This window comes from Parasteatoda tepidariorum, chromosome 4 (assembly GCF_982258835.1).
Source record: "Parasteatoda tepidariorum strain Cologne lab strain chromosome 4, Ptep-v5.0, whole genome shotgun sequence".
Classification (NCBI taxonomy): domain Eukaryota; kingdom Metazoa; phylum Arthropoda; class Arachnida; order Araneae; family Theridiidae; genus Parasteatoda; species Parasteatoda tepidariorum.
Window position 1 is genome coordinate 63,363,882 of NC_141758.1, and position 27,992 is coordinate 63,391,873.

General features: G+C 29.7%; 1 protein-coding gene across 1 annotated transcript; it reads left to right on the forward strand.

Annotated features, from left to right (window-relative positions):
• Positions 1 to 319: 319 nt before the first annotated feature.
• On the forward strand, positions 320 to 27,793 carry LOC107447351 (degenerin deg-1-like). Its single transcript, XM_016062235.4, has 12 exons — positions 320 to 610; positions 1,964 to 2,090; positions 7,362 to 7,498; positions 8,689 to 8,813; positions 12,452 to 12,612; positions 12,712 to 12,810; positions 14,815 to 14,917; positions 18,195 to 18,267; positions 19,987 to 20,038; positions 20,775 to 20,803; positions 22,697 to 22,769; positions 25,827 to 27,793. The coding sequence occupies exons 1-12, from the start codon at positions 339 to 341 to the stop codon at positions 26,010 to 26,012; spliced, it is 1,437 nt and encodes a 478-aa protein (XP_015917721.3). The 5' UTR covers positions 320 to 338; the 3' UTR covers positions 26,013 to 27,793.
• Positions 27,794 to 27,992: the final 199 nt, after the last annotated feature.

Below are 27,992 nucleotides of genomic sequence, written 5' to 3' on the forward strand. Positions count from 1 at the left end.
TACATTTCATAATATATTATAATGATGTTTTGTAATCCTTGTTAGTTTAAGTATTTATTTACAGGTATACCAAGTAGAAACAAGGTATAAGTACATTGTTTTCATTTACTTTTATTGTTTTTCATTGTTTTGTTTTATTTTTCAGTTAACTTATTGTATCGCAACTTACGCTGATTACAGAACTTTTCTTAATTGTCCTATTATTTCATATTTATGTTCATCGTAGTTATGTTAATTCATTTTTGTATTTATTATACGCTTATAATCGCATTGAAATATTTCAACAAGCAGACATAAGTTTACATTTTTCAAGTTCCAGGATTTGAAACACTTCAATTATGTTGAGAAAACGAAAACAAGGTTTCGGCAATTATGCAACTGATATACTGCAGAATTCAATGGTTACTGGTCTTCCGCAAATAATTGTTGCTGCAAACCCTACTAAAAAATTCATTCGTGCTTTGGTACTCATCGCTTGTTTGACGGGGTTCATCTACCAATCTTTGGACTTCATGGATCTTTATTGGCAGTACAAAACGATTGCTGACGTTAATGTGGAAACAACTAAAGAAACGGAAGAGCCTTCATTCACAATATGTAACAAAAACGGGTATAATATTTTATAACGTTAAATATTTCAGAGTTTTTCTAAAAAAATTAGCTATCCAATCTCAGTCAATGCTTCATATAATGACTTGTGATTTAAAACATTATGGACATTATTAACATTGTTCAAAGAAAAAGATTTTTTACAAAAAGTTTCCAATCTTTTACTTCCTAGTCATTACCAGATGTTATTTGATATTTTATAATAAAAGCTTTTAAGTATAATTAGTTATATTTAAAAAGAAATTTTAATTAAAATTTTAGATACCAATTACATAATTGAAAAATATTTTAAAATTGCTGTTTAATTTTTAAAATACTAAAATGAAAATGTGTTTGTCAATTGAAATAAAAAACATGTTATAAATATAAAAACAATAAATCCATTTAACAGCATTAATATTTTTGAAAGAATATCAGATTTTTTTCAAAATACAGTTATCTTGTCTTTAGTTATATGATCTTATCGTCATCTTGTACGTATAACAAAATGAGGTTAAATCCATTTGAATTATATAGATTCACTATGATTGAGATACATTATTTGAATATTTTTTATATTGTATGACAAATATTTTATTCTAATAAATAATTCTTGGTATTTAAGAAAAAAAAAATTTTTTTCAGTTGAATATATATATATATATATATATATATATATATATATATATATATATATATATATATATATATATATATATATATATATTCAGTGAGCATTATTTACGTCATATTGAATTGTTTTTCATAGTTTCTTGTATATCCAATATTTAAAAAAAATTTAAAATTTGTATAACTGTCTTTTTTTAAAAATAAAAATGATTAGATTTTATCCTTACAAACTAGGTCATTTTCATTTATCAGTTTGACCTAGACTAACAACAACTAAAAATAACAATAATTTTATGAAATTTATTATATAAAATAATATGTTAGCTAGATTATAATTTTCTAACTGTGCATATTACCAATGTGCATAAGATTCTCTAAAATATTTTGAGGTTATAATTTGACAGAATAATAATTTGAAGACTTAAAGGTTAAAAAAAAATATAATAAAATCATGAAGTTATTAAAAATTTGAAATCTTATTTCCATAGATAGAATTTTCCTACTCCCAACGAATTTCTAACTCGTAATAACAAGAAAATACTACTACAGTAACGTGAATTACATTTTGTAGTTGCATAAAAGTTTTCTTTATGATGTTTGAGTCCAGACATTAATTGAGCTACTGTTACTGTACTATCTATAACCTTTATTATTTCCAGCTAAGGATCTTTACTTAATTTTTATTACGGTATTACTTTATTTTAATGTGTATAATTTTGAACATGCTTTTGTACTTTTTTTTCAGATTATACAGAAGTCGAATTTGTAACGACTCAAGATTCATGCCTCACTGTTCAATATACAATGATTCAAATTCGTGTGAATGTAAAGATGGAAGATGGTGCAATAATGCAATTCTGGAAGATACTCTAGTACGTAATATTATCTTTTTAAAAAAGGAAATATTTTCATAGGCTTAGGAGGTTAAATGTGAATCTATTTCGTGTGGTAAAGGGATAATTTTCTAGTCTAACTACTTGTCCAAATTTTCCTTGACTCAGAATTAGCGATTTGCTACAAAATCTAGTTACGTATGTATATCCTGAGTTTTACATCTATGTACCTATGCTTTTTACAAGACGTAAAGTTCTAGTGCGATCTAGCCCTAGAATTTGTTCAGATCAACTCAAATAAAATCTTTACTTCGTTTTTAATGTGAGTACAGATAATACTCGCATTGAGAAAGCAGACAGACCAGGCAGATTTTCTTGAAAAAGGTCTCTGATATAAAATCTCAGTAACCACTGTCTATTCATTGTTTAAAGCAACCTAGATTTAGGTAATTTTGCATAAAATGGTATGTTTTTGCTTTGGTTTACTCTAAAGAAGAAAGTTACAATTATCTTAAATACTTTAAAAAATTTTATTGTAATTTTATGAACCGAGATTAATCAGAAAAAGCTGAAGTAATAATGATAGTACAATGAAACCTCCGGGAAAGACCACCTCTATTTACGACCTTTTCGACCTATTTTTCGAAATTTTTCCATTGACTTTGTGTTGAAGAAATCATTTAAAAGAGACCACCAAAACAACTCACAGTGGCCGAGCAGACCTCTGCATCAAATACGAGAAAGGCCAAATAAGGAAACACGATAAAATATCAACAACAAAAAATATTAACAAAACCAATAAATAGATAAAAATGTATTTAAAATAATTGTTTGAGACTCTTCTTTAGAGAGCTGTTTTTGATGTCTTGGTAAGAGATCTGCAAACTCATGTTGTAGTCAGGAAGCACTAGAAACGATGCTATCAACTATTAAATTTCAGAGTAGAAAGTTAAATTAGAAATAGCTTAAGCATATCAAACAAACAAATCTCTTCTCATTGTTTTAAGCAAACTGATTTTTTTACGTAAAATTGAATGCAAACTTAAACACAAAATTTTTTTTATTTTATTTATATAAGTAGTTCTCTCCCTCATAGTTGGTAAATTTATATTTACACATAATTATATAAGTAGGGATCATTTTTATGGAAGCTATATTTTTTTCAGAGATCAGGTTTTCATAACACCAGCACAAGTGACATTTCCGCACCAAGAAAATGGCGCGGAATAAAATTAAAGTCCTTTTAGAAAAATCGTGTATCTTCGATAGCATTTTGAAGTCAATAAAGGTAAATCCTAAGAACGACCAACCTCCATTAACGACCATTTTACTGTGTAGCAGAGAGTGGTCGCTCTCGAGAGGTTTCATTGTTATAATATTAACCCCTCCAATACTTCAACCATGCCAAATTTCATCAAGCATAAACTACGATAATAAATTATGTGACATACATTATGTTAAACAGTTCTATTACGCTTCAGAATCGGATGATTGTTTAATCTTCTGGCCTTCACACAAAAAAGGCGAATTTGAGAATATGTTGCTTTTTTATACATCGTTTGTCGAAACGAAAAACTGGTGCATCGTGGAGAAACACGCATCACATAGCTTGTTTTGTCAAATTTCCCCAAAAAGTCTTGCACATTTACAAAATTTGGTTAGTTTTGTTTTTTTCTTTTTTCTTTCTTTTCATATGCTGTATTGGTTGGTAATGTGATGAAAAATCCAAGTTTTCCAATTATTCGCGTGCACCGCCATCTTGAAAACATTAAAATTTTGGCCTTTTCCAGTTTCTTCCAAATATCTGAAAAGTATGTGTGACAAGAAAATGTTATTTGCTGCTCTTTACAAAGTTTGTATCTGCCATACTTTTTCCAATCGAGCTCTTTTCATTTTAAAATTCCTTTCAAAGAAAAATCAAATTTTCAAATTCTAGGTAAATTGTTGCTCGAAAATCAACTAAAAAGCGAATACTACCAACAAAGTTTGACATAACAATAGTTATAGTTGGGGTAAATAACTGCAGTGATCTTCCACCTTCATAGTTTCTTTGGAATAGATGTTACAGTAATGCTACTTTGAGGTTATGAAAAATGCATTCATATTTAGTCATCTACCAAGTAGGACTAAATTTCCTGTTAATAATAATTGTAGATTGGAATAAGTTTATTGTAATTTAAAGAAAGAAAAGTATGCTTGATAATCTTACTGAATCAATTAAAAAAAATTAAAAAGTTGCTAAATACATCGTTATAAACGTGATGAGAGCACAATTAATATAATTTCAATTTTTACATGCGAGAAAATATCCTTCTTTCGTTATCAATTGCTTCAAAAGTAACAATATTTCACCACCTCTATTTTCAATAATTATATAAAATTGCGAATGATCATCCTGCCGGCTTGTAAAATGATGCAGTCGGACCGAGCAGGAAAACAGACACAGGATTTTAATGAAATCAGAAGTATTTTATTTACATCATTTTCATATGGAACACGGGCGAAAAGTGATGTTAACTCCATTCAGGATCAGTCTTTCTGGCAGGGAAAGTCTTGCGAAAAATCCGAAAATGTCTCTATTTAGGGAAAAGAGGGAAATCTTAGAACTTCAGCCAAAAATAGATTTAGAAACAGGATGTGGCTTTTAAAAGTGTGAGAAAGCAGTTCGATTTGAATAATTAATTAGGATTTGCTTTATAGCGAAGAAGCTAACATAAAAAAGATTATTAGAAGCTTTTTATGTTACATCCTCTAGTCCTCTTTGATTTATAGTATGAGTAATTTGATTCATATTGACTTGAACAAATTAATGTGAGAGTCATCGATGAGAAGATAAGGCTGTGATAATGAAAAAACATTTATTGACGTCCTAGACGCTATTTTGAGTGACATTAAAAAAATGAAGTATTGAAAGCAGTTTCTGTAAAATTCAAGAACGCTTGCACAAACTTTAGGAACGAGGGCTTATCTGGAAGCTTACAGTGCAGTACTTTTCAATGGTCAGTTTGAGCAAACGAGTCGTAGAAGAAAAGAGAACGGGAAATTAGATTCTTCTGGCAACTCTAACTAACTAAAAAATTCTATCATTTTTTTTCAGGAAGCATAACATTCCTTTGTGCAAACTTCACACATTTGTACCGGCAAGATATGACATTGCAAACAGAATAGATGCAGTTGAGTTCCCAATGCATTCTCAATTTCTAAGGTTTTTTTCTTGCAGTCTGACGTTCCAACAAAGTCTGATTTGGTACTTGGATTGTTCAGACAATTGAGAAAACTTTGATGTGAATGATGAGAACATCTCGTAGATTAAAAACATGTTGAATGATAACGGATGACTTTGGAAGTATTTGCACATTGAGGATTGAAGGGAGAGGCGTATTTCTCAAAATGAAAAGATCAATGAAATACTGGAGCACAAAGGTTTAGGAGTCGTCGAAAAAGGGTGCTATGCTATACCAAGATGAACTCTTATCTAATAGAATAGAAACTAAATTTTAAGGAATAATTGCCTTTGAGATATTAACTGACACACAAATACGGAAGGCAGTGATCTGCCTTTCGTCTATTTACCGGGCATCACTACTTTGCTGACATTTGTATCCCATAGACATTCTTACTGAGGCTGTCCGTCCCCTGTGTGATAAAAAGAAATGAGTCTATGGACAAATATCACCTGCGTACTTGAGGGGATACGAAATCAACTAGCTAGACTATGGAAAACGAGAAAAATTACGGGAGGGGGTATAACCTTCGGTTGTTAATTTTGCTTTTGATTTTTTTGTTTAAAGATTTTTTTGTTCCCATTCTTTATTATAGCCCCAGCTATTAGAGATAAAATAAAAAATAAATCGGAAATAATGGAATTTTACTCTGCGCGAACAAGATAGCATTCTCTTAATTATCTATCTCTCTTAATTATCTATCTTATAGCATTCTCTTAATTATAATGAATACCATCATTAAAAATGAATATTCTTATATATTGTAACTCAAAATCTATATTCACTAGATATGTCTACGATAATTATTTTAAAAAGTGTTTATCATTTAGTTCACCTTTTTGTTATTCTCATGCAATGATGAAAATATTGAAGATACAAGCTTAAAATTGATCTCAAATATAAGATAATTTAATAAATAAAAAAAAATATATGCATATTTTTTGATGCACAAATACTTTTCAAAATATTTGAAGAAAAAAACTGTGGAAAAAGCAAAAAATTCAGCAGGTTTTTCAAAATAAAAGTTTCAAGAAGATTTTCAGAAAAATTAAAAATTTGTAATTTTTCATCCCTGTACCAAGCACGACAACTTATTGAAAAATCGAAACTACATTAATTTTTGTAACCATTAATGATAATTTAACAAAATTAGACTGTGGGCCAGAAGTAATAGTTTGAAAGGAGTTCTAAATAGATTCAATAAGATTTATGTATCTTTTAACGCACGAATTTATCGTTTAAATCGAATAATCGAGTTTGAATGCTGGAAGAAGAAACAATAGCACATCCAATGTATCAAAGAATATCAGGACTACACAATCGCGTGTATTCTTGCGCTTATCTTCTGAAACATAGTTAGGCAGGCTTCAAAATGAAAGCAAAAATATGAGCCTTTACTAGTCAAAAATACATTGTAAAGCGCAAATATCATGACCATCTACTAAATAACATGTTTCGCCACAGTTGGCTTTCAAATCAGCTGCAACTTGTAATGGCATAGGTGATATGCAAATATGTTTAGATATTCCACAGCTTTCAGCATCCCTTCTATCACAACTATAAGTCCCAGAGTCAGTAATGAGAACGTCTTTCAAAGAATAATACAATCGACTCGCCTGCCTGTATGACCTGCTATCCATGTCGGAAGCAAGTGCTCGTCTGGAAGAGGGTGTGCCCTGACATGACGGCGTACCCTGTTCAATGAGAAAACGTGATTCATCAGTCAGACAATGTCTTCTATTTATCCCCCATGATTCAGTGTCGAAGCTCGCTGATCGATCCACTGTAGGTGTAGTTGACGATGACGTTTGGCCAACAATGGACTAAGAGTGGGATGTCTGCTACACATTCCATATCCAAATTGCCTTGATTCTTCCTCCACTCCATTTGTGTAAGAAGAATTGGGGCTGACTAATCTCCTGGCGTAAAGAGATATTTTTTTAGGCATTTAGTATATTTAGGCATTAGTCTATTAGCAGGGCATTTTAGTTTAATTTCTTATAATATCGTTTCTTTTCAATTTCTTATCGTAGACTCTACTTGTCAACAAAACATTTAATTCCCCCCCCCCCAACTTTTTTTTAAGGTTCCTGATTTCATAACTTACATGAAAATTAATGAAATGGATTATGAAGATTATGAAATGTTGTTGCAAAGATGGGACGAATTTATTGAGGAATGTTATTTTACCGATGGATCGGAAGTACTTCAAGAAGAGTGCGAGTAAGTAGCTTTATTCCACATCAGAGGGTATTCTCTAAACATTAGGTATCCTATTTTTTGTGTTAAAAAAATAAATTGTCCGTAAGCTATTACAATAAAAAGTAGAGTTAGGCTATGTGTTTCTAATATAATGTCAAATGAAAATTATTTGTCAATCAAGTATCCCTAAATATGGATAGTCTATGCAAAAGGGATTTTACCATCCAATCCCCAAAATTTAAAAAAAATGCTCAGTTAGTTTGTACGGGAAAAAACTTTGAAAGTTGCATTTTTTCAATGAGTTAACATTGGGGATTGTAATAAAATAATATATCGACGATTCTATTTCTACAAAAGAATATTTAAAAAAACAACAGTTCTGTTATATCAAATTCTGATTTCTTAGATTTTTTGCTCTTTCAAGCAATAATTTATTTTCTACTGATAATATCAGGCAAGCATAAGAGAAATCAACGTGGAGTGACGGATCGAAAAAAGGAGTTTAGAAATGGAAACCAGGGGCTCTATTGATAACTGTGTGAAACAACGTGATTGTTTTCATTGCAATTAAGCTTTTATAAATTAAACCTGACCTATTAAGCTAAGCAATTAAAGATCAACCACAATTAAAGCAACAAAAAAGAAAACGTCATTTAGAAAATTACAAGTTCATCTGAAAAATTTCTTGTTTTGGTTAATCTAGGCTATGATGTGTTGCCGCTGTCAAAACTCAGTATCATCATTTTCCACAAATAATAATATTTGTAACAAAAATATAAAAAAGGTTATTTTTTTAAAAATACATAAGTGTTGTTTCTAGAAATATTTTAAATTTCCAACATAAATTTTAAATGTTTTTAATGGCAAATAACTGCTGTAACATCTCACTTAAAGATAAATAAACTAATCAATATTAATAATAGCTTAAGCATTAACGCTCCAACAAACATAAATTCTAACAAATAAACTTTAATGAAGCCAAATTAACTAAAACTTTTGATTTGCATTCAAATGCAGCTTAAATAGGATAACCCCAATTTGTTTCGGAGGTTTTTGGAGTCTAGTTAAAACCATCGCATTGTTACATTTATTATAACTGAAATATTTTCTTGCGATCAATGGACCAATAGTATTATTATAACTTGAAAATTTTCACACAACGTTTCAAAGTTGAACAGAATTTTATAACAAAGTATTATGTTATATTTTAGCTTAAAATACTATCAGCACATGCGCTGTTCAGCCAGATTTGAACACGTCGTTGAAAGCTGTTGGACCTTTAATACATTAATCGGACGACCAGAAACTGAACCTAAGAAAGTTTCTTCTATCTCAGGTAAGTTTATTAGCATGGTTTTCCGAACGTCTGTCAAAAAGGAAAATAAAGTAAAGCCACAATTAAAGTGCTTTACTCTTGAAACAAAGCGATGATTTCAAATTATATGTGTTATGTTGCCATGAAGAATTATCTGGGATTTATAACGGATAAATAATCCAAATATTTCAAAGTTATTAAGCTTTTTTTTAAACCTCCAAGATGAAAATTATCAAAATCATTGACTTATTCTCAGTTTTTGCAAATTTTTATCAATTCAGATAAAGAGCATTGGAGTAGTTTTAAAATATTTAAAAATTATTTCATTTTAACAAAACTGCGGCATTTTTCCACATTGACGTTTTGCGTCATTTATAGAACAAGCATAGAGAGCGCTAGCTTTAAATATGCTTAACTTTCCTAACAATCATAAATAACAGTTTCAAAATCACAGAAGTTATGAAAATAGCATATTATTCCCAAAAGACTCACTTTTAAAGTAAGAACACAATATAATACTGAACCTTCGGAGCAGCTTAGTGGTATCACCATCTTCAGCGACTGCAGGTCTGCCTTACAGGCCCTCAGCAAAGGTACCTCAAGCCTAATCCTGAATATCATAGAACAACTTGGACAACTTCAGCGTCTCCGGAAAAAATGCTTCTTGCAGTGGATTCCCGCCTATGTGAACCTAGAGTTCAATGAAATAGCTGATTCCTTGGCTAAAAATGCCAGAAATCTCAATCAAAATTAAATCCCAACCAGGCAGATGCAAATGCTTTTGCAAATTCAAGACTATTCACCCCTTTAAAAATCAAAGCCACCGATCAAATAACTAATCTTAACATCGATAGGAAGACAGCCACTACTCTCATCAGACTAAGAACAAAACATCATAAAAACATGAAAATTTCTACAGAAAGGACTAGAAAATATCAAAACTGTGGCAATTGTCTTAACGTGGAACTGACACCATATCATGTTTTTAACTGCCCTGCAGTCGCTGCAGGCCTTCACCTCTCAAACTACCCCACAGAAGAGGATTTGTATTCTTTTAATGCCATAGAAATAACAAAAACTATTCAAGCACACCATGAAATATGATTCAATAGAGGATACGACACCAACCAACCAACAATATAATATAATTCAATCCAATAGAATACAACACAATACAACAATGCAATACAATACAATGCAACTAACGCAAACAATCAACACAATAAAACCAGCACAATGCGACACAATACAACCATTACAAAGCAACACAATACAATGGCTTTGTTAAATAATCGCAAGAAATTGAAGAGGAGAGATAATTACCTGAAAGAAAGGTATAGACAGGGTTAGTCCTACGTCATCAACGACGTCACTAGCTCTCCTCGTTCCAAACAAAGTTCTGAACGGAGCAAACAATATGGCGTTTCTCATGCAGTTAAAAGAGGGTGAACTAAATCTTTGAATATATTAATATAGAGTCGAATTTAACCACTGACATGGCAAGAAAAAGAGTTGCATATATTAATATTACGTTAATCTCTTTTTATGACATTAATTGGAATAGCTTATTAATTGCAAATGATTATGAAAACTTTTTGTATATATGATTGAGAGAATTTGTATTTAATATTTACCATATAAATTGTATTTATAATCTGGAAACCGGAAATTTGTGAATTTTATTATTTAATTTATGTTTAATTTTTCTTAAAATATGTATATTATATTAAATCAATTATTTTTATAATATTGAGACAACTTATTAATTGTAAATAATTATGAGAATTTTAAAACAAATTAAAAAGTTATGTAAGAAGCATGAATAAAGTCAGATAAATTAGTGAAAATTATAAAGCATTTTAGATATACGTTTTTAAAATAGCTCAAATTAATTGGTAAATTTACTAAAATGATAGGAAGTAAAAAAAAAAAAAATTATATAAACAAACGAGTTGACAGGTCTTAAAACATATTTACAACCAAATTATGAAATAAATATGGATGACTTGAATGTTACGTTCACTGCAACAAATAGAATATTACTATGAAGGTAATTTAAAAAATTTTGATTTATACTGTCAAATGCAAATTTTATTCTATAAAAAGTGATAACAGTAACATTTGCCAAAATAAAAGCTGTATAACTAAATATGCATACATACATTAAAGAATTAAGTTTCTAAATTAAAAAAATTATTAAAAATTTGAATTATATTTATTTGAAATGCATGCGAAATTAATATTATTAAATAAGTAAAATTTAAACACCTATGTGAATACATAGATTAATAAATATGAATGTTAAATAAAAGTTTATGTATGGGATAAGTATGTTTTAAAGAATTCTAAAAAAATTCATGTTGCACTTTCTTATCGAATAAAATAGGAATCTGAGATTTTAAGATAAATTCATATATAACACCTAAAAAAAATTGTTCCTCTCACATTTTAAAATGAAAATTAGAAATTTAAAATTCTAAAATAATTTAGCTATTCTATATATTAAAATTCTGGAAACTATACATAGTATTGACCCTTTTAACATAACACTACACTTTAACATAGCACTACACTAGTTACGTTAAGAAATAATCTAATATTAATTATTTAATAATAAGGTATCTTAATTTTTTCAAAAAATTAATGCATAAAACTACTGTTAAAAACTGATAAATACAAACAAGAAAAAATCTCAAGTCAAAATAAATCTGAGTTTAAACTAAAACTCTGTGCAGATTTAACTATATGTATACATATTAAATAAGTTAGTTACATAATTTATTCCTGTTTAATAGTTAAAAACTAAAGCTTATGAGAATTAGCAGCAATAATCAGAAAATCTTAAGCAAACAAAGTTTACAAAAACTACAAATTTAATCATCAGATATAATTTAATAAACAGACATTAGTATTGATAATTACAATCTAATTATAGATTAAAAATTCATTTCTGAACGTTTTAAAACAATGCATGCCTTTCCATAACTAAAGAAAAAAATTAGATGTAGGTTAAGAATATGTAACAAATTCTAAATAAAATAAGGCATTATTATAAAAATGAAACAAGAGTTAAAAATAGTACTGACGCTTAAATTTTTATACATCAAAATTAAAGATAACCATTTTGAAACTTTTTTAAAGCTTTAATGCACTTAACTCGTAAAATCTACTGAATACCCCGTATAATGAAAACTACATAAATTAGGAATATGTCCCTTAGAAGCGCTATATAAATTTATTTATTTCAATAATTAACTAAAAATCTTGCCGTCTTAAATTCACATAGGAAATGCCATTGAAATGGTTCCTTCGAAAAAATGTTTGGAACGCGTTTGGAAGGAGGCGGGGTGAAATACGTCATCACTGTCCCTGTCTATAACCTTCATACGCTTCAAAAATATATAAAATTGAAGTGATAGTCAACCTGTTTTACGTGCATCAAAAATAGGAGCCCATTTTCGAAACTATGAAGTTTTCTATCAGGTAAAATAGATCCTATGGTATTTTCCCTTCTTCTGTACTTAATGGTGTTGTTAAGCAATAGATATTTAGTAATGGTGTCGTTATAACATTTTTGCCCTTGATTTGCTGATATCAGGAAAAGTATACCTAGAAAAACAAATTTGTATTGCAATTATTTTCAATGTTTTTTTTTCTAGAATATATTCTAAGTGTGTTTCCTCATATTGAAGAGTATCCTTCTTTTTATGAATTCGCTTCAGTACATATCTCCATTCACAGTCCTCGACATATTCTTAATCCGTTCCACTATGGATTTCCAATGAAAGTCAACACGGTACATGAATTTCGACTTAAAAAGGTGTTCATTTATTTTGAAAGTAACTTCCTAAATGTAATATAACACTTAGTTAGTTTATCTTTTTAACTGCATTTTTTTTCAAGTGCATATATGTTTCAGGTAGTAAAAAAACTTTTACCTGCACCTTATGAGACAAATTGCGTAGATTACCTAGAAAGATGGAAAACAAGAGGAGGATATGGCCCCACTAACCAGAAAGTAAATAATATTTATTTATTCATGAAAGTGTTTTTGTTTATTTCAATTGTTTAACATAAAAAGGAAGAAAAATCAGGTAAAGAGTGGCCGATAAACGTATATGAGCCACTTAAATTCTAATTTTCTCACTACTGGACAAGAGAGTCGACACATGTCTTGACATGTTTAACTCTGCAGTTGCGGATTCCAATTTTCTTTTGCATATCTGAATTTAAATACGTAACACAGACTATTAATTAAAGCTGAAAATAATCATATGAGTAATTCTCTGTTTTCAGCCTACGATGCTCGTTTTAAATAGTACGTGATAGAAAATATAGTTCAAAATGCTAGGGCGAAGCTTTTGTAACAGTTATTTCTGAATAGGTAGCCCATGCAGAAACAAATTTTTATTATGTTATGAATAATTGCATTGTTATCTAATCGAAGAATGAAACTGATTTAAGCAAATTAAGAAAATAACCTTTAAAATAATAATAAGTCAAAATGGAAAAGTGCTAAAAGCACCTAAAACCAAATTTGTCTAATTTAAGCAATTTAGAAAGTTATAAACACAAATCAAGCACACAAAAAAGAAGAATTTCTAAGGATATGTATGTTAACAAAAACAGCACTTCATCAGGCGAAGCACTGTCTGCTAACACACAGGAGCCTTCCTGACGTCAGTGGTAATACCAAAAACTGACTGTTCCCCGAGACCCTATAATGGATAAACTAATAAAAAGAAGCAAATATAAAAAGCATTGAAAAGCTCAAAACAAGAAAAGAAAATGCTACGATAATTTAATGATATACAAACTCAAGTCAAAAATGCACAGAGAAAGAACTAATAATGAAACTAATAATGAATAATAAAGTTACAGTTAGAATAACCAAATCAAAATAAAACAAAATATCAAATGCCAAATCTTCAAAAAAAAAAAAAAATTTGAAATATTTATAGTTTCGAAAACTTGAAAGCAAAAAAAAAAAAAAAAAAAAAAAAAAAAAAATCCTAGTAAGTGCTGCCTTTTACATTGACGTGTCAGCGTGGCCGAGAGTTTGGTGTCGTCATCTTGGAAAGGCATAGATGCAGTGTTCGATCCTCAGAACTTTAAGAAAATTTAAAACTTTCTAAATAAGCTTTTATTTATTATTTCTATATCTTCTAGATTCTAGAAGTTTCTAGATTGTTCTAATATATCATTTCCTGTTTCGTTATTATTCCTATAAAAGACAGGGTGTTTCACGCCGAGACCACAGTTACTTTTTTCACTGTACTTTGAAGGTGTTCAATAAATCTCTTCAACTTTCTAGACTAAGTCCTATTTATTCTACTTTACAATATTCTTCGGGAGCAAGAAAAATTCTAAATTTTACCACATAGGCCTATTTATACGGGTTCCAATATCGTTTGAATTAGTTGAACGTCTTTAAAATTCATCGGATTAAAAAATAATTATTACACTAATTGAAGGAAAAATTATTATTCTCTAAGGAAATTTTAAAATTCCCAATAGCTGAAGAAAAAGAAAGGCTCCTGTGTGTTAGCAGACAGTGTCTCCCCTGATGATGTGCTGTTTCTTCTATTTTATTTGTTGTAATTTTTTGAGTGCTCCTCATTCTATTGTATTGATATATTTTGCTTTGGCTATATTGATACAATATTAGAAAGCACTCTTTTTTCTGGATATAGTCGAGTGAGCCGATAGAGAGGTTATATCTGTTTTTCTTTTCCTTTTACCCGGATTTTTATATATATTTTTCGAAATAATTTTCTTCTTATATTATACTTATTTTTTTCCATGTTTTCTCTGCATTTTGAACATTTGAATGTTGCGACGCATTCTATTTTACAGCGCTTAGAGAATTTTGTTGTAACTTGTTTGCTTTTTCCTATGTTGGAACTTTTTTTACTGTGCGTAGTTTTTGCACAAACAATGTTTTTAATCCATTCTCTGTCATTACTTTACGGGCAAACACTGTTTAACCGAATCTAATGAATTGATTTTTCCAAACTTTTAGGAATGCTTTGAGGAATGCCGAAAGAACGTTAGTATGGCTGTTCGTAACTGTGTCCCTAGTTACTACGGGTATCCGGGACATGAAAAAATGTGCAATTATAAAGGTAATGTAAAATTATGAACTATTATAACTCTACTGTGTTCTATAGATCGATTAAGAAAAAATGCTGTTCACAAGTATTTACAATTATTTTTCTTCTTATATTTAATTAAATAAATATAAATAAAAACTGTCATTATTAAACGTGTATAATTTTATTAACCACTTTTGGCTATTTTAGAGTACTGAGTTTTCCAAGCAATCTTTCTGGATGATAGGAATCACCCGAAGTTGCACTGAATTTTGATTTCACATTTTTTTTTTATTTTTACATAGGGATCTAAGTGGTATTGATTTCACTGAGAAGGCATCAATGTACAACATTGTTTTGACTTTTCGTAACTTATTAAAATTTTAACTGAGGATTATGATTTTTTTACGAGATTTTAAAAAATACGTACACATTATTTAAATGCAAATACTTCTGTAAAATAAAGGAAAGAGCTTTATAACTTAGTTTTCTTTAGAACTAAAATTTGAAGGAAAAAAACTACTATGATGTCTTATGCGCATGATAAAAGTCACAAAAATCAAGTAAATGACTTAAAAAAGTTTTAAGGCTGTCAAATATGTTCTTTTTAAGCCAACACTAGAAATTTAAAAAAAAAATTAATTAAGAAAAATCTTAATTTCTGGTATTTTTATAAGAAAAATATTTCAACCAATAAAAATATTAGATATTTACCATTATTTATGTACTAGTATGGATTTAAGAAACACGCTTGACCAAGGTTGATGACCAATGACCCAGTTTGAACTTAACAGGCGTTGCGTGAGGGAGCAAACTCTGAGTTTTTAAAAAACTGTTCGCTTATTTAAAGTTTTCTGCATATATGCATGTAATATGGAATGCCTCATACGAGTCTTTCTATTTTAAATCAAAAAGCTTAAAATAGATTTCGCCTTCTATTTTTAAGACGCAGATATCATTCTTTCACAAAGAGCCATAAAAAGTCAAGATGCCGATTAAGGGATTATTTTCTGAAGTTAATGGGTAATAATTCTTAAAAAATTCCAAAAATTCCATATCATCAGAATGGCGTCATCTTAGGAACATATCAAAATCTTTAAATTTTCCCATTTGAATGACGTTTTATTAAGTTAGGGATATTCCTGCAACCGGTTTCCTTTCCGAATCCCTGCTTAAATAGCAGGGGCATTCGAAAAAGGCTTAGTTTTTTCATATTTTCATGGCTAGATAAATCTGTACCAAATTGCAACCATGGAAAGCCACCCTTGCAATACATTCCAAAATCCAATGCAAGCTGTTAAATAAACTTAATATAAATCAATAAGATACCATATTTTTCTGAATAAGCCAAAGTCTCTTGAATTATCCACCCTTTGAAAGCATATGATTGCATGATGCATATTTATTATTTATAGTATGTATATTTATAGTATGTATATTTATAGTATGTATATTTATAGTATGTATATTTATATATAAATATATTGTATAAAACTTAAAATAGGCAACAGTTTTCTAAAAACAAAAAGTGTTAAACTAACAGTTTTATTTAACGTCGAGTAATTTTAAGCGCAAGGTGAAAGAATTTAAATTGAGATGAACAAATTAGGTAAATAACGTTAAACCGTAACCCAGACTTCTGCTCCGTTTTCAGAAGTGAACTTCTGGCTATCAACAGGGGTCTGGAATTTGTTATGCAAAATGACCTTTATTTTAAAGACCTTTGGATATTCTCTGATAGCCGCAGCCCCCTACAACCAACAACCGGACCTAAACAAGCCTAAAACTCTTTTCCCTCCAACATAATATTCACCTGCAGTGGGTTCCTTCTGACGTCGGTATCTATGGTAATGATTTAGCGGACAGCCTAGCTAAACAGGGTTGCAGCCAACCGCACCCTACCTCTTCTGATCTTACCTATCTTGAACTTTACTCCCTGAAGAAATCCCAGCTTCTCAGAGACTGGTTGATTCCCCCCACCCACCATTGGTACAAGGGAAATAAGCCTGGAGCTTCTTTGACCCTTCCCTTTGAAAGGAGAGTCTGCACCACCATCTCCCGCCTAGCTACCGGCCATCTTAAAGGTTTACTATTTTCTGAGGGAACTAAAACCTACCCCCTCTGCCCTAAATACCATCTACACCGGGCTTCCGCCGATCACATCCTGAACTGTCTTGGTCTTCTCTGGGAAGACATTTACTCTACTCCTCTTTTGGTGTTTGATTTTCCTCAGGTCAACGGGCTCAAAGATCTGGTCTGACTTCGTCAGGCCAGAAGAGGATAAGCAACAACAACAACGTTAAACAAAAACTGTTTGCTGACGACGAGGTGAATATTATTTACTAAAGTAAAAATATTAATTACTGCCTGAATACACGGTTTGTATTCACTTAGTTGAATACTGAGTATTCGCTATTCGTACTGGGGAAAATGCAAATTAGGACTTAATTAATATTGATCACTATGAAATCATAAATAAAACAAAAAAGTAAGATACCGACAGAATTAATTTACCTAAAATAATTCCTATTTTTATTTCCTACTTTCTTTATTGGTTTTACGATATAAAATTAAACAAAAAGCATTTTTGAATTTCTTATCACCAAAGCAAATATATACTGTATTCAAAATCATCTACCGTAAAGTGCTCGACTTCGCGCGCAGATCGTCGGGCTACCAAAGCTGGATAGTCATCCTCCCTGCAGGGGATCAAAATTGCGATGGCATGTCTTCGGATCATATTCAGGGAAGTTTCCCAGACTGTCGCCAATAGCCTATTGTGCAGCTAAAGTGCGACGTAAATATAAGTACCTACCAACCCAAATTCATCTGTCATGATGGTGCTGCTTGACGCAACTCATGGTAGTCGAAATTTGCTGGAAAAACTTTTTCTTTCGGTATTTAATTCCGATTCTCTATACTAATTCTTCCTAACTTCAAATTGGCGTTACCATAAACTTCATTACAACTTTGAAGACTAAAAGTTTCACAAGCGCAGTTAATTTCGTTTACAACAGCTATTATAGTGCAAAACTTTGTCGTAGAACTTGCTTTTTAATTCATATAGTGAAAATTTTGTCTTAATTCCGTAAAGCCTGACAAATTTTTAACAACAACAAAAAATGGTAATAAGTTTAATATTTTGCTCTCTTTTATATAAATAGACCAATTTTGTATAGCAGGAAGAAAAATAAGGAATGTTTTACTTGTTTCTTTTTCCTAAATGAATTGTTGAATTTTATTTTTCTCGAAAAAAATTAATAAGATTTGCAATGAGAAATAAAGTGATTTTTTTTTATAATGAACACAGATATATTAGGCGTGGAAATGCCAGAAAATGATATTGTAGAATGTGAAAAACAGAATTGTTATCCTGCCTGTTAGTAAGTATGGAATTTGATTTTATGATAAAGTCTGAGCTAAGATGAAGCGCCATTTATAGCATTGAATTGGATATTTTTTCCCTATATCACTTAATGGTAACATTAGCAACTAACTCAATTACATCTTCTAATCTTAAGCAATAATATTTAGTATTAAAAGCTTGTTTAAGTCGCAAATGTTTCGCTATAAATTCATATCAGTTTCTTAATTGATACACTTAAAACTACAGACTGAAGTGGAGCAAAAATTTTTAAAAAAATTTTTTTGTATCCAAATGCGACATTATTCTCTTTGAGAAATGACGTTTGATATATTTCATATTATTTGGTATAATTTTATCACTTACAAAAGAATATTTCAAACTTTTTCTGCGTAAGCACCTTTACAAGAACGATTGTTTATAAAAAATATACACTAGACAACATTTGATATAATGTTATCACATAAGCAATATTTTTATCATTTTTTTCTTTTTGGATGCCTTTACGAAGCGAATGTTTACTTGAAAATATAATTTGCTTTATCTTCGTTCTTGAGAATTTTTAATTACAAAAAAAAAATATAAGAAAGGTCAATAGAAATTACGTTATTTAAGTTTAAGAAGTTTGTGGCATATACGTATCTTTTGTTATTATGAATCTTGTTGATTTTTATTTCGTTTCCAAAATACGAAGAAGTACAAAGTAAAAATATCCAATAATATGTTAAAATGCCAAAATTAAAAATTTATAACTTTTATGTAATAATTTAATATTGATTTTAAACAATGTATAATTTTAATACAATACTAATTATTGTGAATTTTTTTTACCGTATTTATGAGTTAAAATTCTTTTAAACTACAGAATTCCGAATAAAAAAATTTAACTTCTTCCAAATATTTAAAGCTAAGGAATCAGGCGAAAATTATGACCCTACACTTTAATAAATTGAATTTAAAAAATTAAAATAAATTACATTTAAAAAGAAATAGAATAAAAGCAAAACTTTAATATTTATATTATTTACTTAACCCATCTACCATTGCTTTAAATTTAAATTTTTAGGAATTTCTTTAAACATTTTCTATTTTTTTTTAAAAAATTGTATCTTTCATTCAAGAGAGAAAAAAAGCTGGATAAGGATAGATGAAGGTGTATAATAAACAATCAATGCATTAATAAAAGGAAATTTTAATAACACATTTTTATGCATTTCAGAGACGTCCAATGGTGAATAATATTTTCATCACTTTCTAAAAACGAATATCGAAATAAGTAAATATAAACATACAACTTGAGAAATTATACCATGATATGATATCGGATAACTTGACAAGATATCAACTCCGCTATTAACATAAATCTTTCAAAATATTACTTTGAAATTGATCATACACACTTATCGGAACACAGATTTTTTTCCCACTAACTTAATGTAGTTCAAAATGCACAGAAAAAAATTTAAAGAAATAGATAGATTCTACCTCTTTGTTCAAGAAATGAATGATTAGAGAAACCGAAAGTATCTTATAACAATCTTATTTGTATGCTACATCTTTTCATGATAACACAGTGAAAATGCTTTTTTTCTCCTAACAAATTTTTTAAAAGATTATATAAACTCATACTATTACATTGCTATTTGTATTTGAGAAATGTCAGTACACTATAATTGATGTGTTGACGAATAACTTGATCTATTATGAATTAAAAAAAACTTTTTTTTGCTTTTGTTAGTGAAGAACATTTTGAAGTTACAAGAGAAGTAACAGACTCTACAGTTTTATACGTAAGCTTACTTTTACTATGTTTGGATTAATTTGTTTTCATTCTAAAGAATTGAATGTGCTGAATGTCAAATTTCCTTTTCAAATCTATACTTTTTTTCAATATCGTTACTCTTTTATAACACGATATAAAGCATGCAACTTTGCTATTTGCAGAGTAGATTTACGAAGTGTAAATACAAATACAATGATAATAATATGACGCTGCTACATTGGACCTTACGTTGCATGACATTTTTTTAATGTTATTTTATTTATTTACCCTCTATTTACATAATCTAACATCTTTTTTTCAGTCTTTTTATGTATATATATATATTAATTACAAGAAAACACGATGAAAGTTAAGAAAAAAAATAATTTTCATTTATTGCGCTTAAGCTGCAAGCAAACAGAACCCATTAGATAAATTCAAAATGAAGAATAAAATAAAGAAAAAATTATAGACATATGAAGAGAAAAAAAAGGGGGGTGGAAATAATAAGTAAAAAAAATAGCAAACGACAATTTAAAAAAAAAAAATTTAAATTATATTAAAAAAGAAGATATATATATACATGTATATATATATATATATATATATATATATATATATATATATATATATATATATATATATATATATATATATATATATATATATATATATATATATATATATATATATATATATATATATATATATATATATATATATATATATATATATATATATATATAACCTGATTTCTTTTCTAGCATGGTTGTCCCCGTGAACCAGCTCACACGTAAGTAACAATTTAAATATTAATAGTTTTAATTCTTAGAGCTTATAAAGTATTTGTGCAACAGATATTCGTAATTACATGATATTTTGAATTATATAACAGATTTTTTTATTAGCGTTTACAGGAGCTACAAAATGTTAGAAGATTTAGAGAGCGTTGAAACACAGTATGATACAAATTTGTTACATTTTAATGGTTGTCAAGTTGAGCCATATCATAGAACAAAATAAGCTGTCTTAAACTTAATTACAAGATAATTTTACTCAATTTTACTATCTTGTCCAGATTGCAATAAGCTTATTCGATATTAGGATTCAATGAACTGAGACTATGGTTCAAAAGGGAACAGATATTTCCGGTCAATTTATCTGAGAAGTACTACCATAAAATTGAATAAATTCTCCCTTTTTCATGAAGAATACATTTTCCAATTGAACAATCTCCTACGTGATTTCGTCTGTTAGACTTCAAAACTTTTTAAAAAATGGGGGGAAAAAATTTTCCTTTCGAAGGTGGGGTGTGAAAAATACAGGTGTACATAAAAAAAGTCATACACACTTAATAACTTTGTGGTCTAGTGATGGATTTTTTATTAACTGGAATGCAATATATGGTGCGAGGTGCGTGCCTAGCCAAGCTGGTTAATTGAATTGAATTGTGACGTATTTTTCTAAGCATTAACACATACTTTCTGTAGGAATCAAAATTTTGTCTATTTCTGTCGAAAGTTTGTTTCCCTTAATATTAATTTCACTTCTCGTTGATTGAATAACACTTCCTAATCCCATCTCTCCACTTCTTCTATACTGACACTTAGGATGACTGCGCTGATACAGGTCGGCTAAAAGAGCCTTTCGTTGTAGATTTTTTCCAACCATCTTAACATTATTCTCAGTTACAACGCAGATTCCAAGAGAGCCTTTTGGAAATCTCAATATCCCGCCATGTTATATGGTAACTGACAGTGTCAATATTTTTTGCCGACCTTATTACTGCTATATATATTATACACTCCTGTTTAACATTAAGATACATATAATAGTTCTTACCTCTGCTATACCTATCATGAGATCCGAAAGCTAACAGTTGACATTGTCTTTTTTATCAGTGCTCACGAGCGTCACGTTCGTAATTAGATTCAATTTTCTGTAAAGTAAGGTAATCAGTAACTAAAGTGTTGTATAATCCACATTGTTCCGTTCCATCCCATAGCTTTTTTGGAACAATCAAGGTTTAAAATTCTCTTTTGTTATTTTCATTTTAATCTGAAAACTTTAAGGAGCTTTGTTCATGACAGGCGTTGAACAGCCGAATCCTGACTATACGTAATTTAACGTTCAACTCCGTTGCCTTGTAATTTTGAACCCTATCCAAAAGACAAAGAAACTCTTTGATCAAGCATTGGACAAAGTAGTCTTTGAGGAGGACGTTTTGATTGAATTCTAACACATTTGTGTAACATGGAGAAGAAAACATCGCAAACCTCTCATGGTTGACACCACGCCAAAGGAATTCTAACTCGAAACTCGTCTACCACTGAGGGTATTTTAAGTGAGATCTGAGGTTGTGCGAGCTGTGAGCAGAATTCATAACAGCCAGACATTGCTAGGATTCGAACTTGGGTTACCTCAATGGGAGGCGAATGCACTATGCCCTGAGCTCTGGCATATGAACTTTGTTTAGAAAAGGTAAACTTAAATTTTGTAAAATCGTTTAAAAATAAAAATAATAAAAAGAGAACATATTATTAAGTATCACCTGGTGAAATTAAAGTCTGAGGTAAATACTTTTGATTCCTGAATAAAGTCGTAAGTATTTTGAAAGATCCTTAAAATTAAACTAATTTTCTTCATGAAATATATAATTCAATTTATAAAATTTTCTTTATTTCAGCCAAAATATTACGATATTTATAAACTTGGACGGCATGAAAACAACAACGTATACATACAATCCCAAATTTCAGGTGAAAGTTAATTTTGTTTTTCATATTTTAGAACATTTATCAATATTTTGTAGCATGATTGCAACTACAGATATAAAATTCGATATGCTGAAAGAGCCTTTTTTGTCTATGAACTTAACACGAGAACTTTTTGATCAATTCCAATTCGTTCAAATGTTACAGCAATTTTAACTGATTTTTTTTTTTAATTTCTTTTATTTTTGCTTTTTTTCACTTTATGTTGAATTTTGCTTTGCTGTTCAAATTATATGACTTAAAATTTCAAGCTTACAAAAGTATGTAGAAAAATGTATTGAGAACGTCAGGGAATGGAAAATTTTAAGATTTAATTAAAAGTTCTTCATTTTTTTTATTTTTTAAAAAAATCACGACGCAATTACATATTATTTTAGATATATTAAAACATAATTTGAAATGGAAGTTAACAAGAAAAATTTCTTGACATTTTATTCGTAGTTTCAGAAAATAAAAACACGTTACAAAATGTAGGAACGTCAAAAAAAAAAAAAAAAAAAAAAAAAAAAAAAAAAAAAAAACACGAATTTAAAACGATAAAAAAAAATAAGAGAAGAAAACTAGGTGTTACCAAATATAAATCCTTAGATTTTTATCTACATAAAATTTGAGCGAAATCGGACGAATAGTTCTCGAGAAATCGAATATTGAAAAATAAATTTATTTAAAATTCGATTTTCCAAAAACGTTTCGACAGATTTCGGTCAAAATATGTAATTTACCATTTAAACTAACATTCTTTGAATTAATGTAAAAAAATTATATGCTTTACAATTACAAATCTCTTTTGAGTATTATTAAATAAGGATAAAAAATAAAGAAATATTTACTAAAAGTTATATTTTGCATGGATAATTACTAGGGATAAGCGAATTTTATAATTGTGTGCAAAAGCTTTTCGATTCGCTTAAAAGGTTCTCGTGAGTTGGTGAACTACGCGAAAGGTAAAATTAACGTTAAGGGGTTCAAACTTTGGACTGCTCTCCTGACCGAACTGTAGGGATATTTATTTCCCAGATTACGGTCACTCCCTATATACTGTGGAGATCAAGAATCTGAATCTGTCGGGGGAAAAACATATGTTTATTCAGAGAAAGTATGGTTTTTCCTGGATTTCGTAACATAAAATATCGCCTGCGCTAATTAATTAGCATTTTTAAGGTAAACCATTAAGATCATGTTCTAGAACGTGAAGATCCGATTAGTAGATCAAAAGATATTTAGGATGGTCGTTTTATTTATTTATTATTTGCGCACTTTACGTGTGCCTAAATATAAAGTAAAAAATGAGAAGTACTTTTACTTGTTAACAATATATAACAATAACCTTAACTTGTATAACCTGAAAAATAAATATGATTTTTATCTCACTTGATCCCTTTATTTTTTAAAAATTTCGATATAAGAGTTACAATTTATATCTGGCAACATCTAATTTGTTTATTTTACTTTTGTGAATTTTTTAATTCATTTAATTTGCTCTTTGGAAAGAAAAAGATGTGCAATTTCAAGACAAATCACTGTGTTAACAAATAAAGAAGATTCTTTCAGCATTTAAAACTCCCTTTCAGCGTGCAACAGATAGACTCGAATGATATTTTTTAGTACAAGTTTTATACTTAATAATTGCAAAACAATCAAAAAGTCAAGTATTGAATGTTTTTTGTTACGTTGAATTTTTTTTTTTTAAATTTTTTACTCTCTGTCATGATTTTAAGTTTTTAAATAGTTTTTTTGCACAGCAAAACAAAGCTTAGCGTAAAAAAAAGACAGAAAAAACGTGAAAAAAAGAAACATTTAAAAATGCAAAAATTGAGAATTTTTTGAAAGCACCCTTGTTTAAAATTCATAAAAAAAATTGCCCTTTTAGTTTTTTATATCTGTATCTGTATTTCAGTGATATGTTAAAGGTCATGTCTTCTAGAAGTTTAGCAGTTCTTCAGCTAAGTTCCGAACGCTAAATTTTTTATTTCATCGTCAGTTTAAATTTATATGTTTTGTAATTTTCAATTAGGAAAACAAAACCTAACATAAAGTTGTATAGTGAGTAAAAAAATAAACAGACCACCTAGAGTAACTTTTGATCTAATGATCAGATCTTTACGCTCTAGGAATCAATCTTAATGATTCGAGCGGGTGACCTAAAATGTACAAATTAATTAATGCCAAAGAAATTTAAAATTATTTTTTTGAAATTCGATTTCTCATAAATTATTTGGCTGATTTCGCTCAAATTTTGTATTTTGCAATCTAAAATTGCAGTCTTGAAAATGATATAAAAAATTTATACCTTACTATTTAAATTTTTTTTACTACTATTAAATAAAATAATAAAAAACTATAAATGGAATTATGTTTCGTTAAACGAATTTTAGAATTGTGGTCAAAAGTTTTTAAATTCGCTTAAGAAGTTCTCGAAATCTGACGAAATACACAATTCTTAAAATTAATATTAAGGGGTTCAAACTTGAGACTGCTCTGCTGACCAAACTATTGGGACTACATTTCCCAGATTGCGGCAATCATCTCCTATATTTTGGGGTCAGAAATTCGATTTCATCAATAAAAAGAGTTGTTTATTCAGAAAAAATACGTTTTTCTGTATGAATTTGTGACATAAATTATCGTCTGCACTAATTAATTTGCATATTTGAGGTCACCCCCTTTAAACCTTTGGATTGAGTCCCAGAACATGAAGATCCGATCGTTAGAAAAAAAGTTATTCAAAATGATGGTCCGTGTTTTTTTTCTTCCGTGCACTGAACACCCGAAAAAAAGGTGACATTTTTTTTATTGTGAAAAAAATAATCCTGTTTTTTTTTTTTTTTTTGCTCAAACTTATCTTAGTGTTTCTATTTAATTAATCCGTCGTTTCATAATGTTTCATTGTGAACTTAATATATTTTCTTGTAATCACTAAAAAAATAATGTTTCATTAGATTATATTAATCAAGTTTCATTTCGCATAAATATTTTATAGTGTGTTGAGTACAATATTTTTCGCAATTAAAAATAATAAATGCAGGCTATTATATATTTTAGAATGTAGAGGCTTTCAGTAACATAGGTGGCTATGTTGGAATTTGGCTTGGAATCTCATTGGTTGCTGTATATGATTTCTTAGAGACAGTTATTCTTATCATTAGCTATCCTTTCAAGCGTTATAAGAAAGCAAAAGTAAGAAACGGAAAGTTAGAGAAGATAAAAAAGCTTTCAAGAGATATGTAAAGACATTTATATTTCAGCAGCAAACACTGTACATCCATCTTTTATGAAAGTATTACAAATATGTATGTACAAATTTGTAAGATCTTTGGCTGTTGATTTATTCTTTTGATGTTTTGTATATATTACTAGCTGCCTGAACCACGTCAGAGAGAAAGTCGACAGTTTTAATAATTGCATTAAACTTGGGGACTCACACCGTCAATTTTAAAAACAATCTATCTCAGGGCCACCGAAAGGATCGTTTTATACGCCGGCAGTGTCTGGTACAGGAACCTTGTCAAAATCAATGAGAAACTCAAAACTATTCTAAGACCATCGTTAATAACCATTACTAGAGCATACAGTACAACAATTTCTGATGCTCTCCAGATACTGACGGGAGTTGTGCCCATCCACCTCAAAATCAGGGTGGATATTGCAATTACAAGAATAAAATGGAGCTGGAAATTGGAGGATTTGGGTTCGATCCTAAATCACATCGATCGACCAATCCAAATTGAGCAACCTCCTGATGGAAAATATCCCTAACTTTTGGTTTCGGTGCCCTGTGGTAAATCACTCCCAAAGATCCAGCGGGATTGAAATATTCACTGATGGGTCTAGAATGGAGGTTGCCGAAGAGGAAAATAACGAAGAGAACAATTATTTTAGAACAGGATATGGTGTTATTATGAAAGTGAATGGTAACACCATTAGGGCGGACTCCACTAGGCTCTCTGACAACTGCAATGTTTTTACAGCTGAGCAGAACTGAATTATCCAGATGCAACGATTTTTACTGATTCGCTCTCCTTGTTGCAAGCACTTAATGATCCAACTCCTAAAAGCAGAATAATCGAAAACACTAAACTCCTGTGGCGTTCTAACATTACTTGTAATTGGGTAAAGGCACATATTGGTTAAGTAGGTAACGAGGAGGCGTATCAGGCAGCCAAGTCTCAGTCAGATTAAATTAGAGGTCCCGAGTTCTAATTCCCCAATCAAATCTAGTGAGAAACTTTAAAATTTAAGAACACGGAGGCTGGAATGGCAGGACCCCGGAAAGGGCAGGCAAACTTATTATTTCCTTAAAGATCCATCAATCAGGAGATTACAGGCCGACTTTTATCTTAACCAGTTTCCTACTGGATACGGAGTGCTCGGAGATCATCAAAATAGACTTTTTAATAAAAATCAAAGCTGCAAGTATTGTGGGGAAACACAGACTATCGAGCATTTAATTTATCCCTGTCTCCACTTCCGGACACTGCGTGGCGACCACCTTGTTGAAAAGATCCTTCAACAATGTTACGCAGAGTTGGCCTGTAGAAAAATTATTAAAAATATCATCAAAACTACTCTTGAAGGTGTTTTAGCAGACCTGTAATTCTCGGAGCCTGCAGTTCATAGTGTTTATAATTCTGGTTGATCTTAACTATTTACATCTGATTTTAATCAACTTTAACTTTTTATGAACTTTTAAACTCTAATTGGATTTTATATTGACTGCTTTTTTAAACACTTCACCTGCTTTAGCTGATTTTTAACTTTTTTGAACTTTTAAACCTCTACTCCAATTTAAAAACGAACTTTTAATTATTGAACATTTTATCTTGTGATCCAGTTTTTAACTGAACTTTACTTTTACTCAACATTGTTTTTACTGATTTCTGTTTATGGACTGTTGCCATGTAATTTATGTATTTTATGTTTTGTACTGTTCTTTTGAATTTTAATAAACATTTACCCGTATGCCCTAAATTGGGGCAGGTCGGGGTAAATACTTTTCAGGAACAAAAAAATCTCAGACACCCACACATGTGACCTATGACGGACGTCAGCGCTAGATGATCGTTTATAAGCATAATAGCGTGTTAAAGTTGAGCTTAGTTCCCCCACATAAGTTAAAATGCAAACTAACGAGAAGTTAATTAAATACAACTCCATATAGCACACTGAAATTGCTGAAATGTAATTCTATCTTCGACTACGTCTTTTACT